Source organism: Vidua macroura, chromosome 20 (assembly GCF_024509145.1).
Source record: "Vidua macroura isolate BioBank_ID:100142 chromosome 20, ASM2450914v1, whole genome shotgun sequence".
Lineage (NCBI taxonomy): Eukaryota > Metazoa > Chordata > Aves > Passeriformes > Viduidae > Vidua > Vidua macroura.
Window position 1 is genome coordinate 9,387,310 of NC_071590.1, and position 26,260 is coordinate 9,413,569.

The 26,260-nt window shown below is 44.4% G+C and overlaps 1 protein-coding gene across 12 annotated transcripts in view; it reads right to left on the reverse strand.

The window, feature by feature from the left end:
• BCAS3 (BCAS3 microtubule associated cell migration factor) overlaps window positions 1–26,260 on the reverse strand; it is a 299,013-nt gene that overhangs the window by 152,716 nt on the left and 120,037 nt on the right. For 11 of the 12 annotated variants that reach the window (XR_008440115.1, XM_053995311.1, XM_053995318.1 and 8 more), the window contains 3 exons: window positions 24,634–24,734; window positions 21,470–21,666; window positions 19,567–19,664 (listed from right to left, as the gene is read on the reverse strand). Coding sequence is in view for 11 of the 12 variants with exons in the window: in XM_053995311.1 (XP_053851286.1) it covers window positions 19,567–19,664; window positions 21,470–21,666; window positions 24,634–24,734 (396 nt within the window). In the remaining variant the exon portion in view is untranslated. Of the gene's footprint in view, window positions 1–18,674; window positions 18,995–19,566; window positions 19,665–21,469; window positions 21,667–24,633; window positions 24,735–26,260 lie in introns of those variants that run through there. The other variant, XM_053995319.1, reaches the window with a different exon arrangement.

The following is a 26,260-nucleotide window of genomic DNA, read 5'->3' on the forward strand; positions in this document are numbered from 1 at the left end:
CCTGCTAGAAAGCATCCAGGGCAACAAACTTGGTAATGGATACCTCGTGCTGCCGTCCTAACATATCTAGGGGAAAAAAAAAAATCAGTGTACAATGAAGTGAAAGAGGAGGAAAAGGAAATGGATAGAAGATAACACATTCCCAAGGCACCTCAAGCATTACTGCAATGGGAAAATAAAATATTTTGTCCACTTCTTTTGTTTTCAAAGGTTATTTATAAACACAACTAAACAGATGCCATCTCAAAAAGAAAATATCTGCATAGGTTATCTGTGCTCACACCCATCCCCCTGCATCCAATCCCTTTAAAACTCCTGCGTGATGTTCCAACTGCAGAAACAATTGATATTTCAATAGCTGTTCTTATTCCTTAAAATTGTCCAACTCCCCAACGCTGCTTGCCAAGGACACCACAGAAAAAAGCTGAATGCACACCCAAGCCCTTGTGCCTCCCCCAGCTGCCAGCACCTCTGAGAAATTACCCTGAGCTGTAAAACTGAGCACTGGCACCCAAATTAGCAAACTAAGCATCCTCCCATCCAAGGGCTGCTGAACAAAAATCCCAGAGCAAGCTTTTCCAAAACCACAACTGCAGCCATTCACGGATTGAGGTTTTTTTCCCCTCTTAAGACTCATCTCTATGGTACCTGGAAATCTGGCCCATGGAGATAAAGTGATTATGGAAAGATCACAGAAAATTTAAAAAATCTTCCACTGCTCCTACTTCCAAAGCTCAGGAAGGTCCAGGAATCACATCCCTCCAGCGAGCTGACTTCAGCACTGAAATTTAGGTTAATGTAGGAAAATCCCCAGTCCTAAACCAACAAACCAGAATTATTTACTGTTGTCTACTTCCTTTTCTTTTCGGGCTATATAAACTGCAGGGTGGATTCTCTTTGAGCTGGGAGGTGAAGAGGGTCTCCGTGAGGGTATTAAAAAGCCTCCTCATGACTCAGAGTGGCAGCACCTTGGGCCTGACCTCTGCCAAACTATTCCCAAAGCCACAGAAATCACCACTGGGACAGAGCAGCTTCTGACTGAAGGTCTAACCCTGAGCACCAAAAAGGGAAGGAGAGAGAGACAACCTTTCCTGTGAACTCATCGTGAACTTCTGCAGAGCTGCAGGCTCACACTCAGGCTTATTACCATGAGCAAGAGAAAATGTTTACTGTGTTAATTAAAATACAAGTAAATAATCTGTTTATGTTTATTAATTGAATTTTGGAGTTATGGAAGTAGCTATTTTCAGAGCATTGAAAGGAGCATAGAGTATTCAGTTAAGGGGACACACTGTGCTCCAAAGTCCAATCTTTTGAGCACTATAAATAGATGGTTTAGGAAAGTTAGGGCCGGGTTCTATTAGAGGAGCTGCTAAACCAGAGCGTGGAATGCAGCAAAAATATTCCCTCCACCAACCGTGCTCCATTACTTCAAAGAATTCAATATACCCCAGCGCTCCCTTCCCAGAGATGAAAATCGTCATTTTAACTTGTCTGGTCCCACTCCACTTAAATGATCCTTTAATTTCCTTTCTGATCCCGAGCCCTCAGGTGCCCGGGGTCGCATGAGGAGTTCACAGCTCCTCTGCTGAGCTCCTGATCCTCTCCCCGAGCAGCCCTTTCCTGTCTCGCTCTGCCTTGCGTGCTCCGCTCCCCGGCCGCATCAGCTGCCAGCCTCAATCCCTCTCCTGGAACGCCCCTTCCCCCTCCAGCCCGGGCCTGACATCCGGAACTGACTTAGGAAGTGCTCTAATGGTTACCAAATTTTTGGGAACTGCCTCAGCTTTTCGGAGCTGAACACGTGTTCGGTGCAGGCAGCATCCACCGGCACCACTTGACCTCACGGCAGCCTTCGACTTGCTGATTTTTCTTTTCCCTTTTTTTTTTTTTTCCTTTTATCCCCCATCTCCTTGAAAAAACAAGAAAACTTTTACCAGATAACACATGATGTAAATGCAAAATTATGTTGTGAAATGACTGCAAACATGCTGTTTTCCAGATGTTTGACGAGACAGTAAAGAAACAGCACAAAGAAGGGTCAACAGTTTCCGTCAGAGACTCTGCTGGGTTCCACATGAAAAAAAAAAAAAACAAACCCCAACATTCAGATCTCATAAATTCAAGGGGCTCTGCACAGCTGACAAGCTATTTAGGCTTTAAAAAATAAAACGTGAGGTTCCTCTGTCATCTGCCAAATTTCACTCCATCGATAGGTGGTTAAAAGCCATTTGACTGTTAACATTCTGTGAATTTCCTAAACCCATTATTGCCTCAAATACAAGAGACTGCCTGGGAATCGCTGCTCCTGGGAAGAGCTATCTGAGGTAAGCAGGGCTGCATCCTCTGTTTGCTTACAAACACAAATCTCCCTGCACAAGCCCAAAACTTTGCAGGAGAAAACGATCAAAAAGAGTTGGAAGAAGAGATGAAAGAACAGAGCAGCTGCCAGGCACTTCCCCTCATCCCCACCGTGCCAAGAATGACTGACTATTGCCACAAGGAGAAGCAGCTTTTGTTCTCCAGCAGCTCATCCCAGCTGATGCCAGAGGCACAGACAGATCACCCTGGCAAGCTGGGAGCAGGGGACATCTCTGCATCCATCCATCAGCATTGGCAGGGCTGGAATTCCATTTCTTTCCAACTCTGCTTCCTCTCACAGGACACAAACCTGTCCTTTGGGCCAGCACATCAGGAGCAGTGATTAGAAGATTCTTGCTCCTCTTTTCTTCTCTCCCCTTTTCCACTCAAGCAATTTTTATGGAGTACACGACTTGTGATGGGCTGGGTGGTGCTTTTTACAGAAATTCAACAAATTAATCTTGAATTTCAGCACGTTTCTACACAGGAAAACACCAACCATAACTCACAGACAGCTCTGCCAAAGTGGAAGCTACAGTTCCAGACCCACTCATTTGTTAGCGTGGGATCCACTCCGTGCAGGATCACACTGGATGCCTTTTAAAGGACACGTGGCTCAGTCCCACTGTGATGTCTGCACGGTTCCTGCAGCTCAGCGAGGCCAGGCTGCTGCTCTGAAAGCAGCACAGCCTCTCTGTGCAAGCTGCCAGCCTGCATCCCTGAGGTTCTGCATGCAAGGAAAGGCATCCCACGAGGATCTCCTGCACGACGATACCGACGGTGTGATTACAGCGAATTATGGTTTGTCTTTATGTGAAAGCAACACCACTGAGAACATTTTCATTCCAGACAGAGCATCCGTGGATGTCTCTGAAACTCCTGGTTCTGTTCTAGATGCACTGATCATTTCCCCTGCAGACAAACCCCAAGCCCACAATGAATTCATTCACTGCCTTCAGCAGCCAGTAATAGCCAGTAGTTGGCAGCACGGTCCCTCCACCTCAGCCACAAGCCTTGGGGAAATCTCCCCTGGCTGGCAGAAATCTGCATCTGACGGTATGTTAGGAACATATTTGTTCTCCCTCTCTGCAGTAATCAGGATAAAAAGTTCATGTGCTCTGCCTGCCTCACTGTCAAAGCAGGATGCTCCTCTCCCAGGAGAGTCTGACACAAGAGGAGCTGGAATTCCCTGCATTACTGAATCAATAAAATCCACAGCTTGTCTTTTTCTGTGTTATTACAGCACTAAAATATTACAGGAATTGAAATATATACTTAATTTTATTTACAGTGAAGGAAATCATTCATTTGGTTGTGAAAGAGTTAATAAGGAAGAAAATCACACACAGTGCGTGTTAAAGGTTAGAGGAATAATCAGTCATTTGAAAAACACTACATAAACATTTTTCCGGATGCAATTTTCAGTCCAAGGATACATTTCCCAGTAGAAATCAGCAGCTAAAAAGGAAATCATTTAGTCTCCATAAGTGCCAAATTGTATCCTGATTTTTCCTGGTCTGGCTCAACTTTCAAAACTAGTGGTTCAACTTCTGCAATCTTTCACCCAATGACTATATAAACACATCCTTATAAGACAGACATAATCCTTGGGTGGGCCAATTTATGTTGGATTATGAAAATACTTAAAGTACAGAATCGTATAATGACTGTTGTCCTTTGGTTTCCACTAAAAGGAAAAAAAAAAAAACCCTCCAACACAGACAGTCTCCGCTCCTTCCAAGGGCTCTCCGCGACAGTCGTCTCTGGCAACTGTGTCAACATCTTCTGAAAGTGATTAGGTATCACTCAATTTATTATTTAGTTATCACAAGCTCTGTTTTAATGACACCTAATGTGACACGTATCTATTTTGAGCTTTCACGTGCAGAAGGGAAAAAAAAAAATATAATCCCTGGCAAATTGTCTGCACGTCAACGTGGTGAGTCCCTGCTGCACGAGGGGAGGGGAGGGGGGCGAGTTGTTCCCCACCCCAGGCAGAAAAACAGTTCTCACTCTCAAAAATCCTCTGGCTACTCTGTTTGGTTAAAGGTTATATAAATAGTAGCTTTAAGAAGGATAAAACAATCTCCATACAAAGCAAACATATTCATTGGTAATTTATTGCTGCCTGATGTACATATACACATACCCGAGTATAGATGTTAAATCCAAAAAAATTATCTGTTCCTGCCCGCTTGTACTTGCAGTGATGGAACTGAGGAACAATGGAAACTTTTATTCTTTGTGGAAAGGTAAATTCTGTTTTTTCACTTCCCCTCTGAAACTCTAGAGTTTTTACAGGCAACTACAAAAGTCAGCGTGTTAAAGCCAACAGTATCCCATCTTCAACACTTACCATGTGGTAGAACAGAACTTTCCCTCCAATGTATAAAGTTATGTGAAAGAAGACATTTTTTTCAAGTCTACAGAGAGTAAAGAATAAATTATAGTGATAAGATCTGGAAAAGTTTGGTTGGAAGTTAAGAGATTTTCACATCTGTGTCTACACATCCATGTCTTGGGAATAATGTATCTCAAGTACCAGTCACATAAAAATGCAAGAAATTGTTCCTCTCTCAAAGGCAGCCAAATCATTCATTGTACTCATGTCTACACTTTGACTGGTAGCTTCCAGCAGAGATCTGAGCTAGCAAACTACAAGGTTCCCCCCTGATTTCAAACCCTGACTGTTTAACGTGTGTATGCATTAAAAAATAGATAATTAGTAACATATACACAGCTTAATTCACCATGGCATTATTCCCTCTTTGAGCTGGAATAAGTTAATTTATTCATGCTGCTCAAACATAAACTGAGTGATAGTGCAGGGACTCTGCCTGTAACACCATGAGCCTGATTTATATCCCTGCAGTCACTGACCATCCTTCCCTTTGTTTCTGAGGGCTTTGGGATTCACTGCTTTTCCAGGCAGATTCTCACACTGTGCTGTGAATAACAGTCCAGTGTGATGTCAACAGGAGCTAAGAAATTACTGCTCATTTATTTAAATAAACGTGCCACAGCCTTTCATGCCTGGTGCAGAACACTTGGATGCATCCCCGGGCAGGAACGGGAGGAATTGAGCTGTTTGAAATGCTCCTCAAAGCTTTTCTGAGCCAGCTCAAGATGGGAGAACAGCTGAAAATAAAGCTAAATGTGCAGCCTAACCCTGTATGGGCACTGCCCCCTGTCCAGTACAGCTGCTCAGGTAACAGAAACATGATGCACACCTTGACACACATTCCACAGCTTTATTTCCATAGAGAATAAAGTTATTTCAGCCATCAAGACTCCAGTGCTTTCCTCTGGCTGTCTTGTATAATGTATGATTTACTTACACAGATTGTATTATGAACCTCTGATTCACAGAAATAATCATTAACAAATACCTCATATTCCAGAGAACACACACTGAGATCCTCCAACAATGAAGTGTAAGTACCTCAGATGCTCACTTTATCCTAATTTTTGACAGGGCTAAACATTCCAACAGGTTCAGCAGTGCAGAACTGTAGCAGGCACACTAAGAAAAGCCCCAGTAGCTCTTTGAGGCACAAAAGAAAAGTTTTTGTTCAAAATCAAGAATTTCTGGCTGACATATTTCACGTTCCTTTTGGATTTAAAACACCCTGCTCTGAAAGCCACCATTATTTCCAAGTGAAGAAAGAAAAGGGAATTTGCCCCATTTCTCCCCACTCCTCACTCTGCTATTGTCCCCTGTATCTATTTCCAGGAAGCCAGATTCATTAGGGTTAATCTGCCTACTAAATGAATAAACAAAGGATTTCTCTGTCACTGAGGGGCCAGGTGAGCTGATATCATCTTCTAACACAGAAAATCATCCGCACAAGTACAGCGCAGGAAATTACCTGCTGCAATCCCACACCTGGGATCATTTGGCAAGTGCCTTAGAAATGTTGAGAAGATGACTGAAATCAAACTAATTATATGGGGCTTTTTTTTTTTTTAAATGCAGATCTTCTATCAGGAGGAAAAAAAAAAGGCCTTTCTGAAAATGTGATGTAAAAAGGTCTCGAATGTCTTGGTTTACCTCACTTACTAAAAATGCAGGAAACTTCCTCGGATGAAAATGTTACAGGATTTGTGTCATTAAAATATTCTGCTGCCTCACTAATGACAGTCACCTCTGGCTGTCTCCAGCAGTGCCCACACTGCAAAAACATCCAGGTTTACGAATTGTTGCTGTGAGAATCTAATGAAAAATAGAGAAAAAGGGATCTAATGAAGCTGACATAAATACAATTTCTAATACTACAACATCCACCTGCCCAGGGAACTCCTCACACAGCCCCAGCTCCAGGTGCTGTCAGTTCTCACACTTCTGGTGGGGGTCCCAGCTTTGGGAGTTGACACCTGAAGGATGAGTGGAGATCTGGAAAAGGTTCACATCTTACTTTCCAGATCTTTGCTTCTTGTGGAGGAGTAAATCAAACCATGGGATGGTCTGGGTGGGAAGGGACCTTAAAGATAATCAAAATTCCCACCTCCTGCCATGGGCAGGAACATCTTCCACTACCCCAGACTGCTCCAAGCCCTGGGCCTTGGACACTTCCAGGGATGGGGCAGCCACTTCTCCAGGCAAATACTGACAGATACCAGGAGTAGGAAGAGAGGCTGGGGGAATTTACCAAAAAACTCCAAAGATGAGACAGGAACAAGAATTCCTTCGATGCAGGGTGTGAGCTGTGCGTGTGTTACAGCAGAACAGGAGCATACACAGGGGTTAAGAACTACAGAAAACACTGTGACAAAGGTGGAAGATGTGCTCAGCAGCTGTGACTGGAGGCAAGAGGAAAATCTGAGGAAAAAGGAAACAAAAATGGGAGAAGTCTCAGGATTCAAAGAAAGAAGGCACAGCTGGGTAGAAACATAGGCACAAATCCCAAACTTCAGAGCTTGGCAATGCTGTGGAGGAAGAAAGGGCAGGATTTGAAGCTTTGGGCTGAATGCTGCTCCCTAAACTACCCAGCAAAGGGCTCCCTTCCCTCCTGCAAACATGGATTCCATTTGATGTTCCTTCTACAGCAAGCAAGAAGAGATAAATTAAAATTGAGAACCTAGAGAGGGCTTTGATCCTATTGCCTGGAAATATGTCTACGGATATTTTCTCCAGACATACTTTTGCTATGTATGGAAACCAAATGCTGACTAATCATCCAAACCTTATGGTGCCTGAGCACAGCTGGGATCTGCAGCAGAACACTGTCACAAGGGCCCAGGAAAATGGGGAAACCCAAGAAGATTGCTGAGAAAGAAGAGAAAATGGTGATCAAAGGCACTGGAGGCCTGATCAGACAAGAGGGAGAGTTTCTAGCTGGTGAGCTTTTAAGATCCAATTGACACATTTATTCTTGTATTACTGAACTTCAACAGGCCAAGTAATGATTATCCCTCTTCCAAGAGAAAAATGATCCTATCTGAGACCTGCTGACTCAGGACAGCAGTAACAGGATGCAAAAGGCTGAATTTTGGTTTATTGGTTTATAGATAGCACCAGCTGGCAGGGATGGAGCTGTTTAGAGCTGTTTATCAGGACATGGCCTCATGTCCCAGGCACAGACAGGGATGGGACGTGGACAGAAGCTCAGATGTGGCACTGTCACTTGTGGTGATGGCCAGGGCACAGTCAGGGCTTCACAGCCTGAGTGTGCTGAGAATATGGGGGGGTTTCATTTCTCTAGGTACTCCTTATCCTCTGAAGTGGGAGAAATACCAACTCAAAGAGCAGCATCAATTCTTGCTTTTCACTTAAAGTGCTCATCAGTGTGGCATAGCTAATTAATGCTTTCAATAGGTGTTAAAAATTCCTGGGCTGCAAGGCAGCAAATGCATTATGAGCAGGCAAAGGCAAGTGGCTACAGTTTAGAAGCACAAAGGTGAGATAATGGCCTTCCACATCACTGAACTGTCAACCTCATTTAGCACAAAGCCTGGCAGCTGGAGACTTCAAATCATACAGCCGTTTAAAAATATATAGAATGTTAAATTAAATGACAAACACGGGACATGTCACCTTTTAGAGGCAGAAATGTAAAACCAAAGCATATGTTCTCCAACTGTATTTGCTTCAGGATCAGCAATATTGTTGTAACCTCATTAGTTTCTTGACTTGGTTTTAAACATGCAAGGATGGATATACAAATAAGTTACAGGTCCTCCACGTGATATCCTCAATTATAAGTCAATCTTTACCAGCAAAATAAATTAAGAACTGGAATTTTAACTCTTGTGGGAAGTGAGAACGAGGAAAAATTTCTGCAAGCTGTTAGGGATGAAACTCCCTCTGTATTTTGAGCTCTGAATCCAAGAGATGAATGCAAATATCCCAGTTTCAAACCTACATTTACAAGCACACCCTGTGGCTCTGTGTGTGTCAAACTGTCCCTGCCAACCCCGGGGCTCAGAGGCAGCAATGGACCCAAGCTCTGGTACCCTGGACCAGCCTGGCTGTGTGACAGAGCCCAGGCTGTAGCTGGCTCCTCACAGGGCAGGTTTGGGTGTTGGCACTGCGTCCTGTCACTGCTCTGGTGGCAGTGCCACACCAGGGCACCTCTGTGGGACGAGGGGAAGGTGACAAACCCCAGTCCACAGCACCACTGGGTACCTCTGCATGGTGCTGCTGCTCTGCACAGCCCAGCTCCATGATCCCCTGGAAAAGGGGGCAGCCCTCACCTGCCATCTCTGTGTCCCCTGGAAAAGGGGCCAGCCCTCACCTGCCACCTCTGTGTCCCCCTGGAAAAAGGGGCAGCCCTCACCTGCCACCTCTGTGTCCCCCTAAAAAAGGGGCAGCACTCACCTGCCACCTCTGTGTCCCCTGGAAGAGGGGCCAGCCCTCACCTGCCACCTCCATGTCCCCCTAGAAAAGGGGGCAGCCCTCACCTGCCACCTCTGTGTCCCCTGGAAAAGGGGGCAGCCCTCACCTGCCACCTCTGTGTCCCCCTAAAAAAGGGGCAGCCCTCACCTGCCACCTCTCTGTCCCCTGGAAAAGGAGGCAGCACTCACCTGCCACCTCTGTGTCCCCCTAGAAAAGGGGGCAGCACTCACCTGCCACCTCCATGTCCCCTGGAAAAGGGGGCAGCCCTCACCTGCCACCTCCATGTCCCCCTGGAAGAGGGGGCAGCCCTCACCTGCCACCCCCGTGCCAGCTCCGTGTCCCTGTCACGAGCTGTGACCCGGAGCGGGCGTTTGCACTTCACGCCTTGCACAATCCCTCACTGAAGGGTTATTAAAAGGCCATAACTGGGCCAATAAAGCTGGATTTTATTTGTTCATGCACAGCAGTGGGGGAGTGCTGCCTGCTGATGGCACTAAAAACATCACACCCCCAGTCCAAACTCTCCCAACTCCTGCTGCAGAGGACCAGTTCCCAGTTTAACAGACAGGGCTGTGCTAGAAATGGCCACGTCAGAGAGAGCTGGTGGTGCCCCTCCTCAGCCCCTACCAAAAACCATTTCATAGCACAGGGAATATTTGATACCACCTAATGATCACCAATTAATAATCTCACTGAGCCCTGACCCAGAACCCTCCCAAGAACCTGCTTCCACATGGATGGATTACCTTCCTCTGCAGAACTGTAGGACCAGCACAAACCAACTGCAGTCTGATTTGATTTTTTTTTTTTTTTTTTTGTCGGCGAGATTCACAAAGTTTCAATCACATTTCATTGGAGAGAAAGGAAAAAAGCATGAGCCAAACTTTGAAATAAAATCATGAAATAGTGAAGCACTGCTGGCAGTTCAGCTTACTGGGCATCAAAGTTTAAACTTTGCTTTCAACCTCAGTTTTCCAAACACGCTGTCAGTCACCACAATATGGGTTAAAAATAAGAGAAAGCAAAGATGAAATGTAAATGATTTAAATGCATGCATATGTTCTTTTGTAAAATGCATAATGCAGCTGCAAGATTTTTCCTCATATTTTGGACACAAATCAAGGGGGAAATGGTTCACTTATAATACAGTGAATTTTTTATCTAACTTCAGTGCTAAGATGCAGCTCCCTGCAAGCATTTCTCTGTATACTGAGTGCTGGTTTGCTTATATTTGGTTTTTTTCCCTGGAGTTTAAATACAAACACCAAAACCAAAAGACTACCAGAGCACTTTTTGCTTCTTCAAATTCTTTCATGGCAACTTTCTGCTTGTTAAAAATCCACCAGCAACACAAAAACTTTGCAGATGATCTACAGCCATTTGCTACATCTTATATTCAATCACAAGTAAAAATATCCTTACTTTTAAAATCTATTTTAAGTGATAAGCAAAAAGTAGAGCACACAGCAGCATGCTCAACCTTCCTGCTGTAAATAATAGAGGTGAAAATCCCAATTAATGGGAATTGCAAGGAGCTAGCAAGATTCTTACTGCAGCAGTGGCTTCTCCTGCTTTTTTGCATCGAGGTAAAATTAAGTAGGTAGCATTTTCCTGGAGTGAATAGTCAGAATTCTCTGCAGTGTCCCAAAACTGAAAGATGCTACGAACGTGTCACTTCTCACACCAACAGCACTGAGGAAACACAGCACAAAAGGGGGTGGCAGAGCCAGTTCCCAAAACTCCCACTCCTCCCAAAGCCCCCCAAACGCAGCAGTTATCCTGGATCCAGGTGGGCTGTGGGGAGCCAGGGCCAGCTGGGACACAGGGCCAGGCCAGCCCTGCTCCTGAGCAGATGTGAGCTCCAGGGAAAGCAGCTGTGCCACAGCCCCCAGGGCGCTCCACAGCAGGCACAAATGGCTGCCCGCTCTTGCTGCAGGGAAATGCCAGGGAAGAAAGGCTTGGCAAGCCTGGGATTTCAGGAGAGGATGGTCTGCACCCCAGCTGACCTGGGGACATGGGATTTCTGATAGGACTATTACAATCGCAGAGCTTATAAAATGTATTTGGAAAGGCTTTCGTGTTGGTTTTGGGATAGGATACGAAGGCCCCAGGAATCCACTCTTGAGGCCTTAAATCTGTGGCCAAACTCCAGCAAAAACCATATGTTGTTCATATCAGCACCTTTTGCTTCCCCCTTGCTCCATTTTCCAGGCCTGCACCGAGCGGAGCCTCGGGGCACCAGGGCTCAGGGACCACCTCTCACCTGGACAGATCCCAGGAGAACGATGCCAATAACCCCAAACCTTGTTTCCTGTCTTTGCTGACTGTGCCCTGCTCGTTCTCACCTCCACAAGGGGAGCAGCACCAGGCTGAAGCACAGGGAGTGCTTGGCTTCACGTGCTCCCTCAGAGACTCCACGTTCCCTTTGGAAGGAGGAGACCCCAGGTGTGCTGCTCCAAGCAGGAATAAAAGCCCCACAGCTGGAGGCTGGGACCTCCAGGACTCTCCTTGCACAGCAGAGCAGCTGAGGAGGAGGATGGTGACAATCAGGGGCTCCTCTCACCCCATGCTCCCATTCCCTGCTCTCTGCAGCAGCCACTTGCTGGCACCAGCTCTGGCTTTTCAGAGCTCTCCAGGCAGAGCTGGAGCAGTAACCAGCACCCAATTCAGCCTGGGTTGTAATAAAAAGTGAAAGTTAAAAGCAATGCAAGCAGCAGATAAAGAACTATTAAAATCTGGCTGGGGTGATGCCAGGGATGGAGTCCAAGGCAGGGGAGGAGCCACAGCTCCAAGCCAATGGGTATTCCACAGTGGTGGATAATTAAGGAAAACAAAATATTTTCCATCTGTTTCTTTACCCCTTACGTCACCAAAGCAATAAAATATATACACAAGTAAGCACCAACAGGCTGTATTTCAACTTAGATATAAATATTTATTCCCAGCAGAGAACATCTTTACTCCAGCGAGTAGCCAGGGTGAGGAGGCTGTGACTGGAACACCCTCAAGGTTTTAAACTCCACCTTAGAGTAGATGAAATGCCTGGCTAATTTATCATGCCAAATAGCTCAGTTTGATGTGTCAGATCCCCAAATCCACACTTCTGCTCACTCATCCTTATCACATTCTAATGGACAATTGCTAAAACCTGCTCCTTTTGGATAAACACTGGTGAAAATAAGTGCTTATGCTGACATTACATTAAAAATTACAACAGGAGAAAGCTGAAAGACAAAAGGAAGGGTCTGCAGAGCCCTGAGGACAAGGACTGATGTTCTGGAACACCCCCTGAAAAGAGGGGAGGACAAGCTGGAGGATCTCAAGAGGATCAGAACCAGAATCCTGATGGCTGAAACCATTGACATCTAACAGAGACTGCAGGCCAAAGTGGCAACAAGAAATAATGAGGCATATTTAGATGTTTTCAAAGCAAACATGGGAAATGGTGAGCAAATACTTTGAAAGACAAAGCCTAATTACTGAAATCACTAAATAAAAATGTCTCTATTACAAGCTGATTACAAATAAAGCTTTCCCTGAAACAATACTCAGTCTAAAATTCAAATACTCTTTTAATTTGCACATCCATTTTAAGGCCATTTCAAGCAGCCTAGATTAATAGATGAGCTTAGAATATGTTACAAGCTTATAAAAAATATAAAGATTTGCAAAATGCTTCCTTTAAGCAGTGTAGGAAAAGAGCAGAAATGTCAGTGCACACGCTGCCTGCAAATACCAGTGGTGTGTTATTTCTGTGCAATCTCTCAAAACACAAGTACAGACACTGAGGTTTCTGGATCTCTTGTAAGTTTAACAGTAGCTGGGAGCTCTTAGATCTCCAGCTATAATAAATATTGTATCCTACAGGAGCCCATCGGGAATCTCAGCTCATGTGTTGTTCCACAGAAGATTGTGGTGTCAGATATGATTAGAATCAACACTTCCCACTTATTCAGAGCTTTAAAGCTACCTACACACAGCATTAACAGCTGTTAATGGAAGATAATTAAGGGGCACATAAGAATCTCGTATTAATGACGAGTTTTTGTTAACTAGCACAAAATACCCAGGATAACAAGATTATTTTTTCCCCCCTAAAGAAAGCCATGGCATTTCTGTGCTTACACCATGCTCTAGCCCACTGCAGTTTTTCAGCTGATGTGAACTGAAGGTGGCTTCCCCAACTGGAAGTTAGTGGCTCACACTTGAGCAGTGAGACACTGCAGAGGCTGCACTAATGGAGCCCTGTACACGCGTCAGGCAGGTTGTGTGACACGAGAACAACTGTCTGGGAGCAGCAGCACTGTGCCAGTGACCATTATCAGGGCCCCTGGGGGCCCCACTGCAACTTATCTTCCTGTGTGAAGAAAAACCCCATTCCCCTGGATTTGGTTACGATGCTGGGGAGGTCACAGTTCACTCGGGGAGCTGTGACATCGACACAGGAACTGCTGGGCCAAAAATCACCTGGGGTAGGTGAACAAGGAGAGCAGCACCTCCAGGAACCTCAACTGCTTCAATTCAAATTCCACCCGACACAGCAGGGCCTAGACATTGCTGATTTTTGATTTTCACTTGCATCTGTGAAATCAGATGCATGCAGCAGCATTTTTTTAAAGCTGATACGGGGTTGGTTTGAAATGCAACCACCTTAGAAGAGATGAATTGCTTCAATCACTATTAGACTGCTCAGCTGTACCACAGGCAAACTGGGATGAGGAGTCTCCTCTGTCCCTCGCAGGGTAAAGCTACCCCACATCACCACATTGTGCTGTGGGGACTGAGCTGCCACCTCCAGAACTGACTAAACCACCCACAATCATCACAGGGTGGAAAATTAAATCAGTATCTAATGATTCTGCTGCCTTTCACTCACTGCTCCCTTGCCTGTCCTCTCCAGTGTACTTCTCCTGCCTCCAGAAAACACCCACCAGTGTTTCAAGACATTAATGCCACTCCATGTATCCCTGCAGCTGAGTCTTTTCCCAGTCCAGGCAATGATCCAGCAGCAAGTGCCCCGTCAGTAGTGTCAGGTCATTTCAATTTCTCCTCACATCTCCCCAGTCTATAGGGCATAGCTGTTTGCAGATGTAATCATGTACACTGCGTTGGCATCTTGGAGCCTGGTGGAGTCAGCTCTGTCTTAAGGCTCTCTTCAAAAATCATCAGATAGCATTTTCTCAAATTAGATGAAATAAATCAAGTTGAAAACATTCTGAGTACCAGAATTTTGCATTATGCAGCTCATGCACACACACACTTAGCAAGGCAGATGAGCTGGATGGAGAGAAAGCACATGTGAGGAAACAAAGATACCTGAGATATCCCACATGCTGTCACTAGTCAGGGAATCATACATAAAATGTTAAGCATTTAAAATAGATACATTAACAGGATCAGCACAGAAGTTATTCCAGGAAAGAAACATAACTTAAACTCATGTAAATTTAGGCTGACAGGGTGAGTAACTACAAACCAAGCAGTGCTGGGTCGGTTTTTTTGTGTTCCTGAACAGGTGATGGCCCCTAAGAGCAGCTTGTTCTCTGCCCATTATTAAAACCTCTCAATTACTGTGAAGAACAGCCCAGGGGCCAAACCCCTTCCTTGCCTTCAAAGCTCAGCATTATCCTCTGCAGCCCGGAGTGCAATCTCTCTCTGCCACAACAAACCACCTTTATCCCATGCAGGTAATTACAGGTTCAGGTCAAGGACTGCAGCCCGGATTGATTTCACGTCCCCGCAGCCCTGGCTGGCTCCACTCAAGCAGGGCAGCTGGAGCAGCCGTGACACCGGAGCTCCTGCAATGGGAGCCCAGCCCTGCCTCAGCCTGGCATTTATTGCCTGTGGCAGCAGGGCCAGCCTGGGAATTCACCACGTTGGTGACTTCATCTGCCAGCTGCATTCACACATCTTTACTACCTGAATAACTGATCTGCACTGCTCCCAGGCAGCACTTTGTGCTGTACAGCTTTTGGGAATAAATATTTGATTGTGCATACAACAGAAAGGAGCTCAGATGGTTTAAGGTGTGACAGCAGAAGTGTTTATGAAATTCCAAGTGAGAGCATTGCTGGACAGTAAAAATTTGTCCCATGGTCTCTGCCTCACAGGTGTGGTGATGAACAAGAAAAGGACAACTCCCTCCCCCACAAAGCCCCAGTGAATTCTTCTGTTCATCAAACCCTCTGCAGGCAGAGCTCTCTGTCCATGACCAGCCAGTCACACACAAAAGAGAGGGAAGTACTAAATTACAAGCTGATTTTAAGTGGGCATTGATTGAAGTAACCAGAAGCGAGCTTAGTATTGTCAGAGTTTCATACAACAGTAATAAACAATCTTCATTAAAAAATGATGTGTGCGTCCCCCTGCAGCACAGCACTCACCAGGTTTCAGTTGAGAACATTAAGGTTCCCCCCACCCCACACACAATTAATGAGGAAAAGAATCCTCTGAATCTTTTTCTTCTACAAATTAATTTTATTCATTAAATACTGCCATTCACTGAAATCCTTCCCACTCCATTTCAGCATTTATTCTAGGCAAGAAAGAAATAGATTTATGATTCTATTCTGTGATCTCCTCCCAGCAGGAAAGGAAGAGGTTGATGGAAAAAAAAAAAAAAAAGAGATTAGACAATTCCTCAATGTTCTCATCCTCCACTAGCAATGCAACCAAATCATACTTGGCTGATGGGTAAGTGTCCAAAACCTCTTTGTGTGAGGGAATAAACAAGGCTTTCCATAGACAGACACACAGATGCAGCCACTTCTCTTAAATGAGCAGGACTGAGTCACTGAGCACACCTGAGGACCTGAGCCCACACCTGGGGTGCAGCTGAAGGGAAACACTCTGTGTGCACTCAGTGCAGCTCTGTGGGCAAATTCACTGACCAGCAACTGCTGCAGAATCCTTTCCCTGGAGCTCTTGTAGCTCTGAAAGCCCAGAGCTGACTGCCCATACCCCTAATCTGTGCACCATTCATCATTCAGAGTCCCAGCAGGTTTGGTTTTTCAGATGTGTAACACATATGATGCATGTCATTCCTTTACAGGTTATAGAATGTAAATTCACAGAGATGCCTGGTTGGTTTGGGTGTGTAAAGAGTGTGACCTTCAGCTGCAGCATCACCTGCACACAGGAGGACTCTTTAAGGTTTCTCTTTCATTTCTGGGCTCATAAATAGAACCTGACTTAGTAAGGCTCAACCCACCTGTGTCAAAGCCAAGCCCAGAGCCTGAGCACACCTCTGGGGAGGAGGGACAGACACCCTCTGCTTGCTGCACACAGTGAGCAGCTCCTACCCGTGCAGTGGTTCTGCTGCTGCATTATCACCAAAGGCTTCCTGCTTTACAAAGATTTAAACTCACTGCTGTCCCCCTCTACCATTTCCAGCTGCCAATCTGGAACAGCATCTGGAATTACAGTGCATTCAGTCCTTGAGGGTATATTCTCTATGATGCATATGACTAAAATATGTGCACTGAGGGACAAGGGTCCAGTAGCTTTAGGTGACTGAATTTTTGCAAACTTTTCTTGGAAAAAATAAACCAGAGAAGAGTGTCTTGGGAGAATTTTGAGTTGAGAGAAGCATACTGTAATATACATTTTTAAAATATATCCAAGTAACCTTTACAGATTCAGCCATCCACCTTGAGAATGCCACTGTAAATTTTCATTATTAACAGCATTAGAGTTCTGCACTTTTTAAATGAAGACTTTTCCAAGTGATCTTATGAGACTGTCCTTAGCACACCACAGTTTTACAGACACATGAGGAAAAAAACATGCTTAAATTAAAAAAAAAAACCACACAAACTGCTTAATAAATGCAACAACAAATTGTCACCAATGGGGGAGAAGGAAGGAAGCTATTGGGAATGGCAGAAGGATAATGGGAGATGATAAACATGTACTTGGAGTCTTTTGATAGGAAGGAGAAGTGATGAGTCAGATAAGCAGAGGCGCCACAGGGGTTGCATCTCCAAGCAACAGGCAATCAAAGCTCCAGATAAGCATCTTCATAAAGTGCAACAGGCCCCAGTGCAGGGGCAGAGCTGAACAATCACTTCCTGGTTCAGCCCAGGCAGGAAAAATTTATGACCTACTTAAAAATCCTTCAAACCTAAAAATGTCTTTTCCATAAAGAACATCAGCTGTGTAGGGCACGCCGTGGGAAGAGCAGGAAATGAGAATACTTGGAGTGGTGGAGTGGAACACAAGAACTCACATGAGCTGTACATGAGTGGTGTTAAAACCAAACCCTTCCCATCCACAGCTGAGATTAATGGAGTTTTCTGCACATCTTAGAGGTGGGAGGAGAAGAAAATAAGCATAAAATACTCTTCTTTGCTAGGCCCTGTTACAAGAACAGCCTGAAATCTCAAAAACAGCATATATATATTTTCCTTGAGTCTCCTTTACTCTGCAACAATTCATACCCCTAAACCATCACACAATTTAGAATCTGAACCCCTATGTTCTGCATAGGAAAGAGTGAGGATCAGGCAATACAAAACCTGCAAAGAGATGCTAAAATCCCTGAATCAAGAATCAATTCCAACCCGACCTGTCTGGGTGAAGTAAATAAAACACTGCCATCAGCATGTCCCTAACAAAACCCATGTATTGTTTACCAGAAACTTATGAAGTGTTACAACCAAACTGAGTCACTGCTGTACAGTAAATATATTCTCAGTGTCCTAACAATGTTTACAATGGATTTTGGCGATTTTAATATAGACACACATGTTAAAGGCATTACAAATGGGGCTTCATCACAGTCACATGAGTCAGTTCATATTAAAGCCCCATCCACACCTCAGGAAAAGCTGCTCAGCATGGAAGGGGCACAGTCCTGTGTGTCCATTGTTTCTGCTGTAGATGGAGTAACACAGCTTCAGGAAGTGCTACAGTTACAGAATGATCACATCTCAGAATTACTGCACATCCCTGTTACAGGTGAAGGCACTGCTCCTACACAGGAGGGAAAAATCCCCACCCTGATAATGCTGATATCTCTCTCTGAATCAGCTGATAGTGAGGCACAGCTCTGCCATTAATCACTCTGAATCTCAAGTGTCACATATACAGCCTGAAGCACTCCTGTGATTCCAACTTGGAACCTTTTAGGAGCAATAAGCATAGATGAACTAGGCAAAAAAAAAAAAAAATCATAACTCATGCATTAATATTTTCTTCTATATCAAACAATTATTTTCAAAATTACTTTGCCATGTAGTAAAGCAAACAAAATTCCCCTTCAATAACCAGCACCAGATGTTTGTCTAAGCCCAACAGGAATTAATTTAACAACTTTTAAATATTTGAAATGGAATTTATAAGGACAATTCTCAATATCCAAAGTAAATGTGGTTACTATTGAACTCTGTTATAAACACATATATGAAATATCCTGTAATACCCAAATAAATTCATTTGGCAAACAATGAAGTATCTTGGACTCAGCATTTACATCAAACAGCAAACAGAGTCTGAAACAGGAGCTTTTATTTTAACTCTCTTTAAACCAACCTTCAGAAACCCCTTTCTGTATGTGTTACAGTCTCTTTTTACAGTTTAACCTCAATCCAATCAGGAGTCTCCAGGGATTTTCAAATCACTAAAGATTAAAATCCTCTCCGACTTGACTGTTTGACTAATGCTGTGTGTTTAATAATTCTACTTGTGAGAGATTTTATTTGACAAAATCCTGCTGTGTGGACCCTCAGACGCTGTGCAGCTGCACTGGAACATAAAGCTCTGCTGCTGCCCTTGTTTCTTTAGACAGGCTGTTCCCCAGCACTGAGGAGAAAAGAGAACTTTATAGAACATCTATTACTCTGTTGATATTAACACAACCACTGTAGTATTAAATCTACACACTCTTTTCAGAGCAGAGCAGTGAAAATGTGCCTATTACACAAACATTAGATAAACTCTCCTGTTGTCCCGACTGGTCACAGAAATCAATTACATTTATGATTACATTTCAATGAAAGCTACTTTATAAACGAGATGGAACTGTAATATTCTATGCTTTAGGCATTCATTAATAAAAGCATTTCAGTGTTAGTATTTGTAAATGTTCTGCTTTTTAGTTTAGGCAATTTTTAGCATTCTATAGCTCATGTTAAACTTTACATAAATTGTACGTCCACATCTTACCACAATGCTGTGACTTCAGATTTAAGTGGTAAGAGGGGGGGGAAAAAAAAAATCATCATTATGGCAGAATTGAGTATTTGTATGAGACAGCACTTACCCTGCAGTGCAGAAAACCAGGACAGCCTTGATGGCAAGGATTAGTACACGTTACCAGCCAAAACAGAAGAGCAGGTTGATGACTACGGAACAGAAAATGAGGGAGCTCCTACCTGAGGTAGCATCGATGACCGTGGAGACGCCGCGCCGGTCGGCCGCGGGCCGCGGTGACCCCGGCATGCTGACGGGCTCCGAGCGCACCGGCTGGATCCTGGCAACCACACAAATCACACACTGAGCCACGCTGGGAAACACCTTGGAGATCATCAATCCAACCTATGACCTGACACCTCCTCGTCAACTAAACCACGGCACTGAGTGCCACGTCCAGTCCTACTTTTAACAGGGGCAGGGATGGTGACTCCACACCTCCCTGGGCAGACAAGTCACAGACAACACCTGGCCACGCTCAGCACGGCCCAATCCCACACAAACAGCTGGGACAAGCAGCAATTTAATTGTGAAATGGCTTAAAAGCTGCTGGAAACTTCTGGTTTCCCTAACTTAATGCAGTTGGGATTGGGATAATCTACCCAGAGACTCAAAGTGGGTATTCCCAAAGAATGGCTCTGATGGGAGCTCTCAGGAAGCCTCAAAGGAAAAAGCTCACCCTACCCAAACTTGGTTAAAAAGCCTCCATTGACCTCCTCAACAGCAGAATTTTAAAGACCCATTTGTAATTGTTGATTCCTTTTGTAGCATAGATCAGTGTTACTTCTTTTGATTTCTGCATTCTTTGTGCATGTGTATACACATATATAGATATATATATATATATTGGAAATCAGGGAAGAAATGCTGATGTCTGGCTCCAGATCAGAAGGCTGAAGGATCTGCTTTAGTAAAACTATACTCTATTACATTAATATACTATTTAGGGAGATACTGTACTGTTCTACATACTTCTTACTTACCTATCTAAAACTAACTCATGACTGACTGCTGAGAGCCCAACAGGATCCCATTGCTGGACCCAACTGCTGGATCCCATTGGTCACTGACCCCAAACAACCTTCACCAGAATCCAACCCAGCAATCACTGCAGGTAAACAATCTCCACACCACATTCCACATGGGGAAAACAAAGGAGCAGAGATAAAGATTGTTTTCTCTTCTCTCTGTGCTTCTCCTGAGAGACAGAATTGTGTCTCTCTGTCTGGAGAATGTGAATGTCACATATATATTAAAGAAAAAAAAAAAAAAAGACAGCCACATCCTTACTTATGGCAGTAATTACAAGGAAAAATCACAAATTTCAAACCCGTGGATTTCCAGTCCAAGGACAATCTGCCCACTTTTCATGGGATAAGTCATATTATCCATCTCTCTTGCTTTACTCCTAAGAGTTTCAGACACAGTCCCAAACAATCCAAGTTCCTACCACAGAACTTTGGACTTCAAATCACATGCAGAGTCAGGAGCATGGAAACTTGTTAAATCTGGAGTTACTGGGCAGGACACAAGCACTTGGAGCATAAATCTCTTCTACAAATCACCAGTACATGTAAACCCACAGTTACCTTCACTCTCCTTCCTTCCCTTCCCTTCGCCCACCCCCTGCCCCCAATTCCAAATCAGCTGATGTCCAAAACCAGATGAATTAAATACATGAAAAAGAATTACAAGGAAGGAAAAAGAGGAGTGGGGAAAAACAAAAACAGGGAGGAGGAAAACATTCCAGAAGTTCACTCACTGCTCCAACACACGGACTGCTGTCTGAATTCATGGCATAAAGCTCCCACTCACGTCTGAGAAAATGAATTTATTAAGCAATGCAGAAACTGTGAAAGGCAAGAGGACACTGAGCAAGGTCACCAGACTTTGTGCTGTCTTTGCCTGCCATGTGCCCAAGAAAGGGCAGCAAAAGGAATCTGAGCTGCTTGGCCTGGACGGATTTTTCTCATTGGTGCATCATGCACTCTTCCGAGACGTTCCTCTGGACAAGGCTGATAAAAACTGTGACATATCCTACACACAACAAATGTGAGACAGCTGGGAAGTTGGTTTTATTTTTACCTGAGGCTGTTGAGATCGAGATCATCTGTGTCAAAGTCCAGGAGAGGCTGCGGGGTGTCGCTGGGCCCGTGCGACTGCAGCACGGAGGAGCTGGAGGAGATGACGGTGGTTTGGCCTGAGGGATGGATGGTTTTGAACTGGAACTGAGGGCCCATCCACAGGCGCCGATGGGGCCCAGTGTGAGTCACGATTTCCACCTGTGGGAAGGGGATATGGGCAGTGATTAACACAGAGCTGCAACTTCATTAATGAGCGGTTCCTTCGGTATGCTGGACTCTGGAATCCCGCTGTTCTCAAGTGAAAAGGGTGCTCCGAGCCAGGGTGTTCTGAGGAATGTTTAACAAAGCAAAATTGGGGGTGTCTTTGCTAGAGAGATGCTTCAGCCAAAGCCAAGAGCTTCTTGCTGAGACTTGAAAGCTCGTGAACCACCAGCCTCAGGACACTGAACTTCAGTTCTTAAATTGTTCTAATTCTAATTGTTCATCCTGGCCACCACTTCACCTGACCCTGTTCTTTCCTCCCCTTGCCATGATGAAATACACCCCAAAACTGGAATGCTATGACCAACAGGGAACACGTTTCTGTTTGAATCTGCATGGAGCTGAGAGAGGAACCAAAAGCCACATCCCCAGACATCCCCCACCCCGAGCAGGGCGAGGGAAGCGCTTCCAGAGAGCTCCTTCCAGCTTTGTTACAGCTGCTTTGTGAAAGTTCACAGCTTAAACTGCTTCCCATGGACACAGTGAGAGCTGGATTGCAAATCACAGCTCCTAATTCCTGTTGGCACATGTGAGGAGAGGCTGGCACGGAGCATCTTGTGGGAAGCACAAGATCCATAACCCAGAGCCATGGGAAGAGTGCAGGGATGAGCCCAGGTCACGCTCAGCACAGGAACACAGCCATGGATGTGCCACACACAGGGTCCACACAAACACATCCATTTAACCAAAATTCTGACAATTCAACAGAAGTCGGGTGTTTGTGATCAGGAAAACTGTAAATAAAAGGGTAAACAAAGCATACAACTTCTGTAATCAAGAGAATAGAATCATTAAGATCAAGACTAAAAATCAAAAAGAGCTTTTAAAGATCAGTAAAAGGAAAGATAAAATGAAAATATTAAGCTCTGGTGAACTCATACTTCTAAAACAGAAAATAGAGTATGAAGTTCCTATCAGTTTCTGCTAAAACACCAATCAGCTTCACAGCAGAAATGCAAATTAGCGAGGGAATCCATGAAAACAGATTTTTGTATAGGTACATAGATGTAAACTAGCAGTGATTCTCCATCTTTAAGGAGCAATTTGAAACCCTGGGTGATGTCAGGTCTCTGCTAATGTCAGACAACAACCACAGCCTATGCAGCTCTATTTCCAGCTCTGCATTTAGCTCAGCCTAACTCAGCTTGGCTGCAGCCATTTCTGAGGCAAGTAGCTTTTATGCAGCAGCGTAAATTAGGCCACAGATAAAGTAATCTGTGTATTTTAAGCTTGAAACCATCAGTGTCACAGAGCCGAGAGGTAAACAGATGCCTTTGCAATTTTACTGAGGCTATGGCCAGATGTTCCTATTCACTCTCCTGTTGTGTGCAGGACAAACATATTGTATCTACTTCCCACTGACAGCACACATTACCCACTGTTCTAATTGAAAAGTTGAAGTGAAGGGCGGTGTTTTTTCACTGCTTGCTGTTACTGATGATAACAACACTTTAATTTTGAAAAACATCCTTGCACTTTAGGCTTAATCTGAAGTGGCTTGCTCGGGGAGCGCCAGCGTCGCCGTGCTCCAAGGGCTCTCATCACTCCTGCTCTCAGCAGGAATTAAACATTCCAGGAGCATTCTCAGAATTATCTGTGTTCTGTGACATCACTTGGGAATTTTTTTTCCCCTTTATAAATATATTTACTCTTCTAGAGGGATGGATGTGGAGCCATAAACATAGGTTTACCATAATCTCTTTTTCCCTGAGGTTTCACCAAAACAGTAAAATAAGGAAATGCCTCCAAACAGTCCTGGACAGGTGGAAAACTACAGGTGAAAGCTGGTCCCAATGATCTCAGAGATAAAATTCCTGTTGACTGCCCTGATTGAGAAGTTTCATCATCTTTGTGCTCTGAGAAATCAGACACAGCACAAACAAATGAGACACCTCAATGTGCAGCCACATCTGAAACCTCAGACAGGTAAATGAATTCACATGACTGGATTCCCCAGTGAATGCTCCTCCTGGACAGGTCCATGTGGAAACCTAACCTCTCATTTCAGGAAAAAGCTGTGTATGATTTATTCACCAGTGGGAGAAGCAAATCCCATCCATAAATATTTCATATTTATGCCATACACCCCAGCAACACATTTAATGCATCACTCTCATAACAACATTGTTCTTAAACCAGAGGAAACCCACCTAATTTGTCAGGGTGAATTCCATGGATCAGGTACCTTGTAATTGCTTTGGCAAATCCAGAGCATTTGTAAATTTTATTTATTTATTTAACTCTAACCTTTCATTTCTAACAGGAACTAATTCTCAGTGTATTATTCATGACCTACATTCTTACACTGAGGTTCTGTTTTGAGCCAAATGGTCAAGTATTTACTGAGTTCTTACAGAGAAGCTTCATTGACTGAGACAAAGCAAGATTGGATAACAAGACAAAGATTAAACCTAAAGATATAAAAATCTTCCACCAAGTATGATAGTTTTAAAGCAATGCAGTATTTATATCTGGCCAGAAGTCACAGGAATTCTCAGTAGGAAATGATAAACCAGGAAAGGAAGGAAGTAAACCAGCTACTGCCCCTTTTTTATGGTCAAAGGAAGGTCACCACCCAAAAGGCACCATCATTCTGCCAACTTCCATCATCCCTGTCCAAAAAGGACCAAGCCAGGAGAAAAAGGGAGGCAGGTCACTTGCTGTTGCCAGCTGAAACTTCCCACTTCACACTGAGCTTCCCAGGGATGTGGTTGTGTCAGGAGTGCTGGGGCTTCATCTGGTTTGGGACCATCAGATCCATCCCCACGCTCAGCAGCGCAGTCAGTTTTACACACAGCAATACCCTGGCTGTGGAAGTTTACCTCCCACTTGGAGGAAAGTTGTCAATTTTCCTTCCAGTGGCTCCCATGCTGTTTTCCTGACCTGGAAGCCCCCAGAGCATACCTGTGACAGCCACTCCTCATCCTCCTGCCCGCTGTGGTCGGAGGCCAAGCTGTCGTAGGACTCGTGCCGGGTGATGGGCCCAGGGCTCCCCGGTGGCACCACTGGAAAAAACCCACAAAACACAAATCAGACTTACTGTTAAATGCTTTATTTAAAAAAAAAAACCCACACTTTTAAAATAAGTTAATGGCACAGCAATGTATGTTTTCCTAAATCTGCGACAACAAATTTTCTAGAAGCACAGAAAGAGCTCAAATATTGACATTAAAAGGAGGAAAAGATTCCTGCTCTTTGACTTGGATGTATCCATACAGCCACCAGGATAACCCATTGGCTCTTCTTCTTTTAACCTGAAGTTCTTAAAACACCAATGTATTTTTATATTTCCACATTTTATAATCAAGGTTTTTAAAATTTTAAAATTTTTTAAAACTGTATTATTGCAGGGTTGACCTTTATGTGTCAAGCTTCCAACCACTAGAATTTTTTACAGCCATGTAGTAAACCCCCCATAATTGGGGTTTTAATGGCAAAGCAGACACAATGGTAGCCATAAATGCAGAATGGCGCCTCTGTAAACAGCTTTGCATATATCCATGCATTTTATGGAATAAAGGGATTTCCATCCTGTTTTGTGTGTCAGTATCTGAAGCTACAGAGCCATTTTTCACACCTCTGGATCACAGAGTGTCCATATTCTCAAACTTGCAATGTCTCAAATTCAGCTCAATGCCCAACTTATTCCAGAATTACTCCAAGTGTCAGAAAACTTAGGACATATTCTTACAAAGGAAGCTCAGGCTGGATATTAGGAAAAATTTCTTCACTGGAAAAGAGTGGTCAAGCAATGGAAGAGGCTGCCCAGGGAAGTGGTGGAGTCACATCCCTGGAAGGGTTCAAACAGTGAGCAGAGATGGCACTTCCTGGTATGGTTTTGTGGGCATGGCTTGGGCTCAATGGTTTTGGAAGTCTTTTCCAACCTTAATGGTTCTGTGCTTCTATGATAAAGCACCAAGTTTTTCCCATGAGATGCATTAGGAAGAAATTCCTCCCTGGGAGGGTGGGGATGCCCTGGCACAGGTGCCCAGAGCAGCTGTGGCTGGCCCTGAATCCCTGGCAGTGCCCAAGGCCAGGCTGGATGGGGCTTGGAGAAACCTGGGACAGCTAGTGGGAGGTGTGGAATAAAAGATCTTTAAGGTCTCTCCCAACCCAAACCATCCTGGGATCCTGTGATCTGCCATTTTCCTTGCAATGCCCAGTCTGTGCCTGTGCACACCCATGCCTTGACAGCCCCAGGAGTAATTTCAGCTCTGTCTTCACCAGTTTTCAGATAATACAGAAACCACCTCCATTTGCTTCCTTACATCCGTGACAGACTGAATTCCATGACTGAGGGACGTGTCTGTCTAGTCCAAACTCCTGTTAGAGAACACACACTCCTTCCTGAGGATTCACAGTACAATCTGAATAGGAAATCACAGCACCCACTTCTCTTCCTCAAAGTTTATACTTAAAACCAAAGAAGCAAACCCATTATTTTGACCCACTTTGCTGTTGCCCTCATGCTCCCCACATCTCCTGGCTCCCTACTCTGAATCCTGCTGCCTGTTTCAGAGAGCACAGCGGA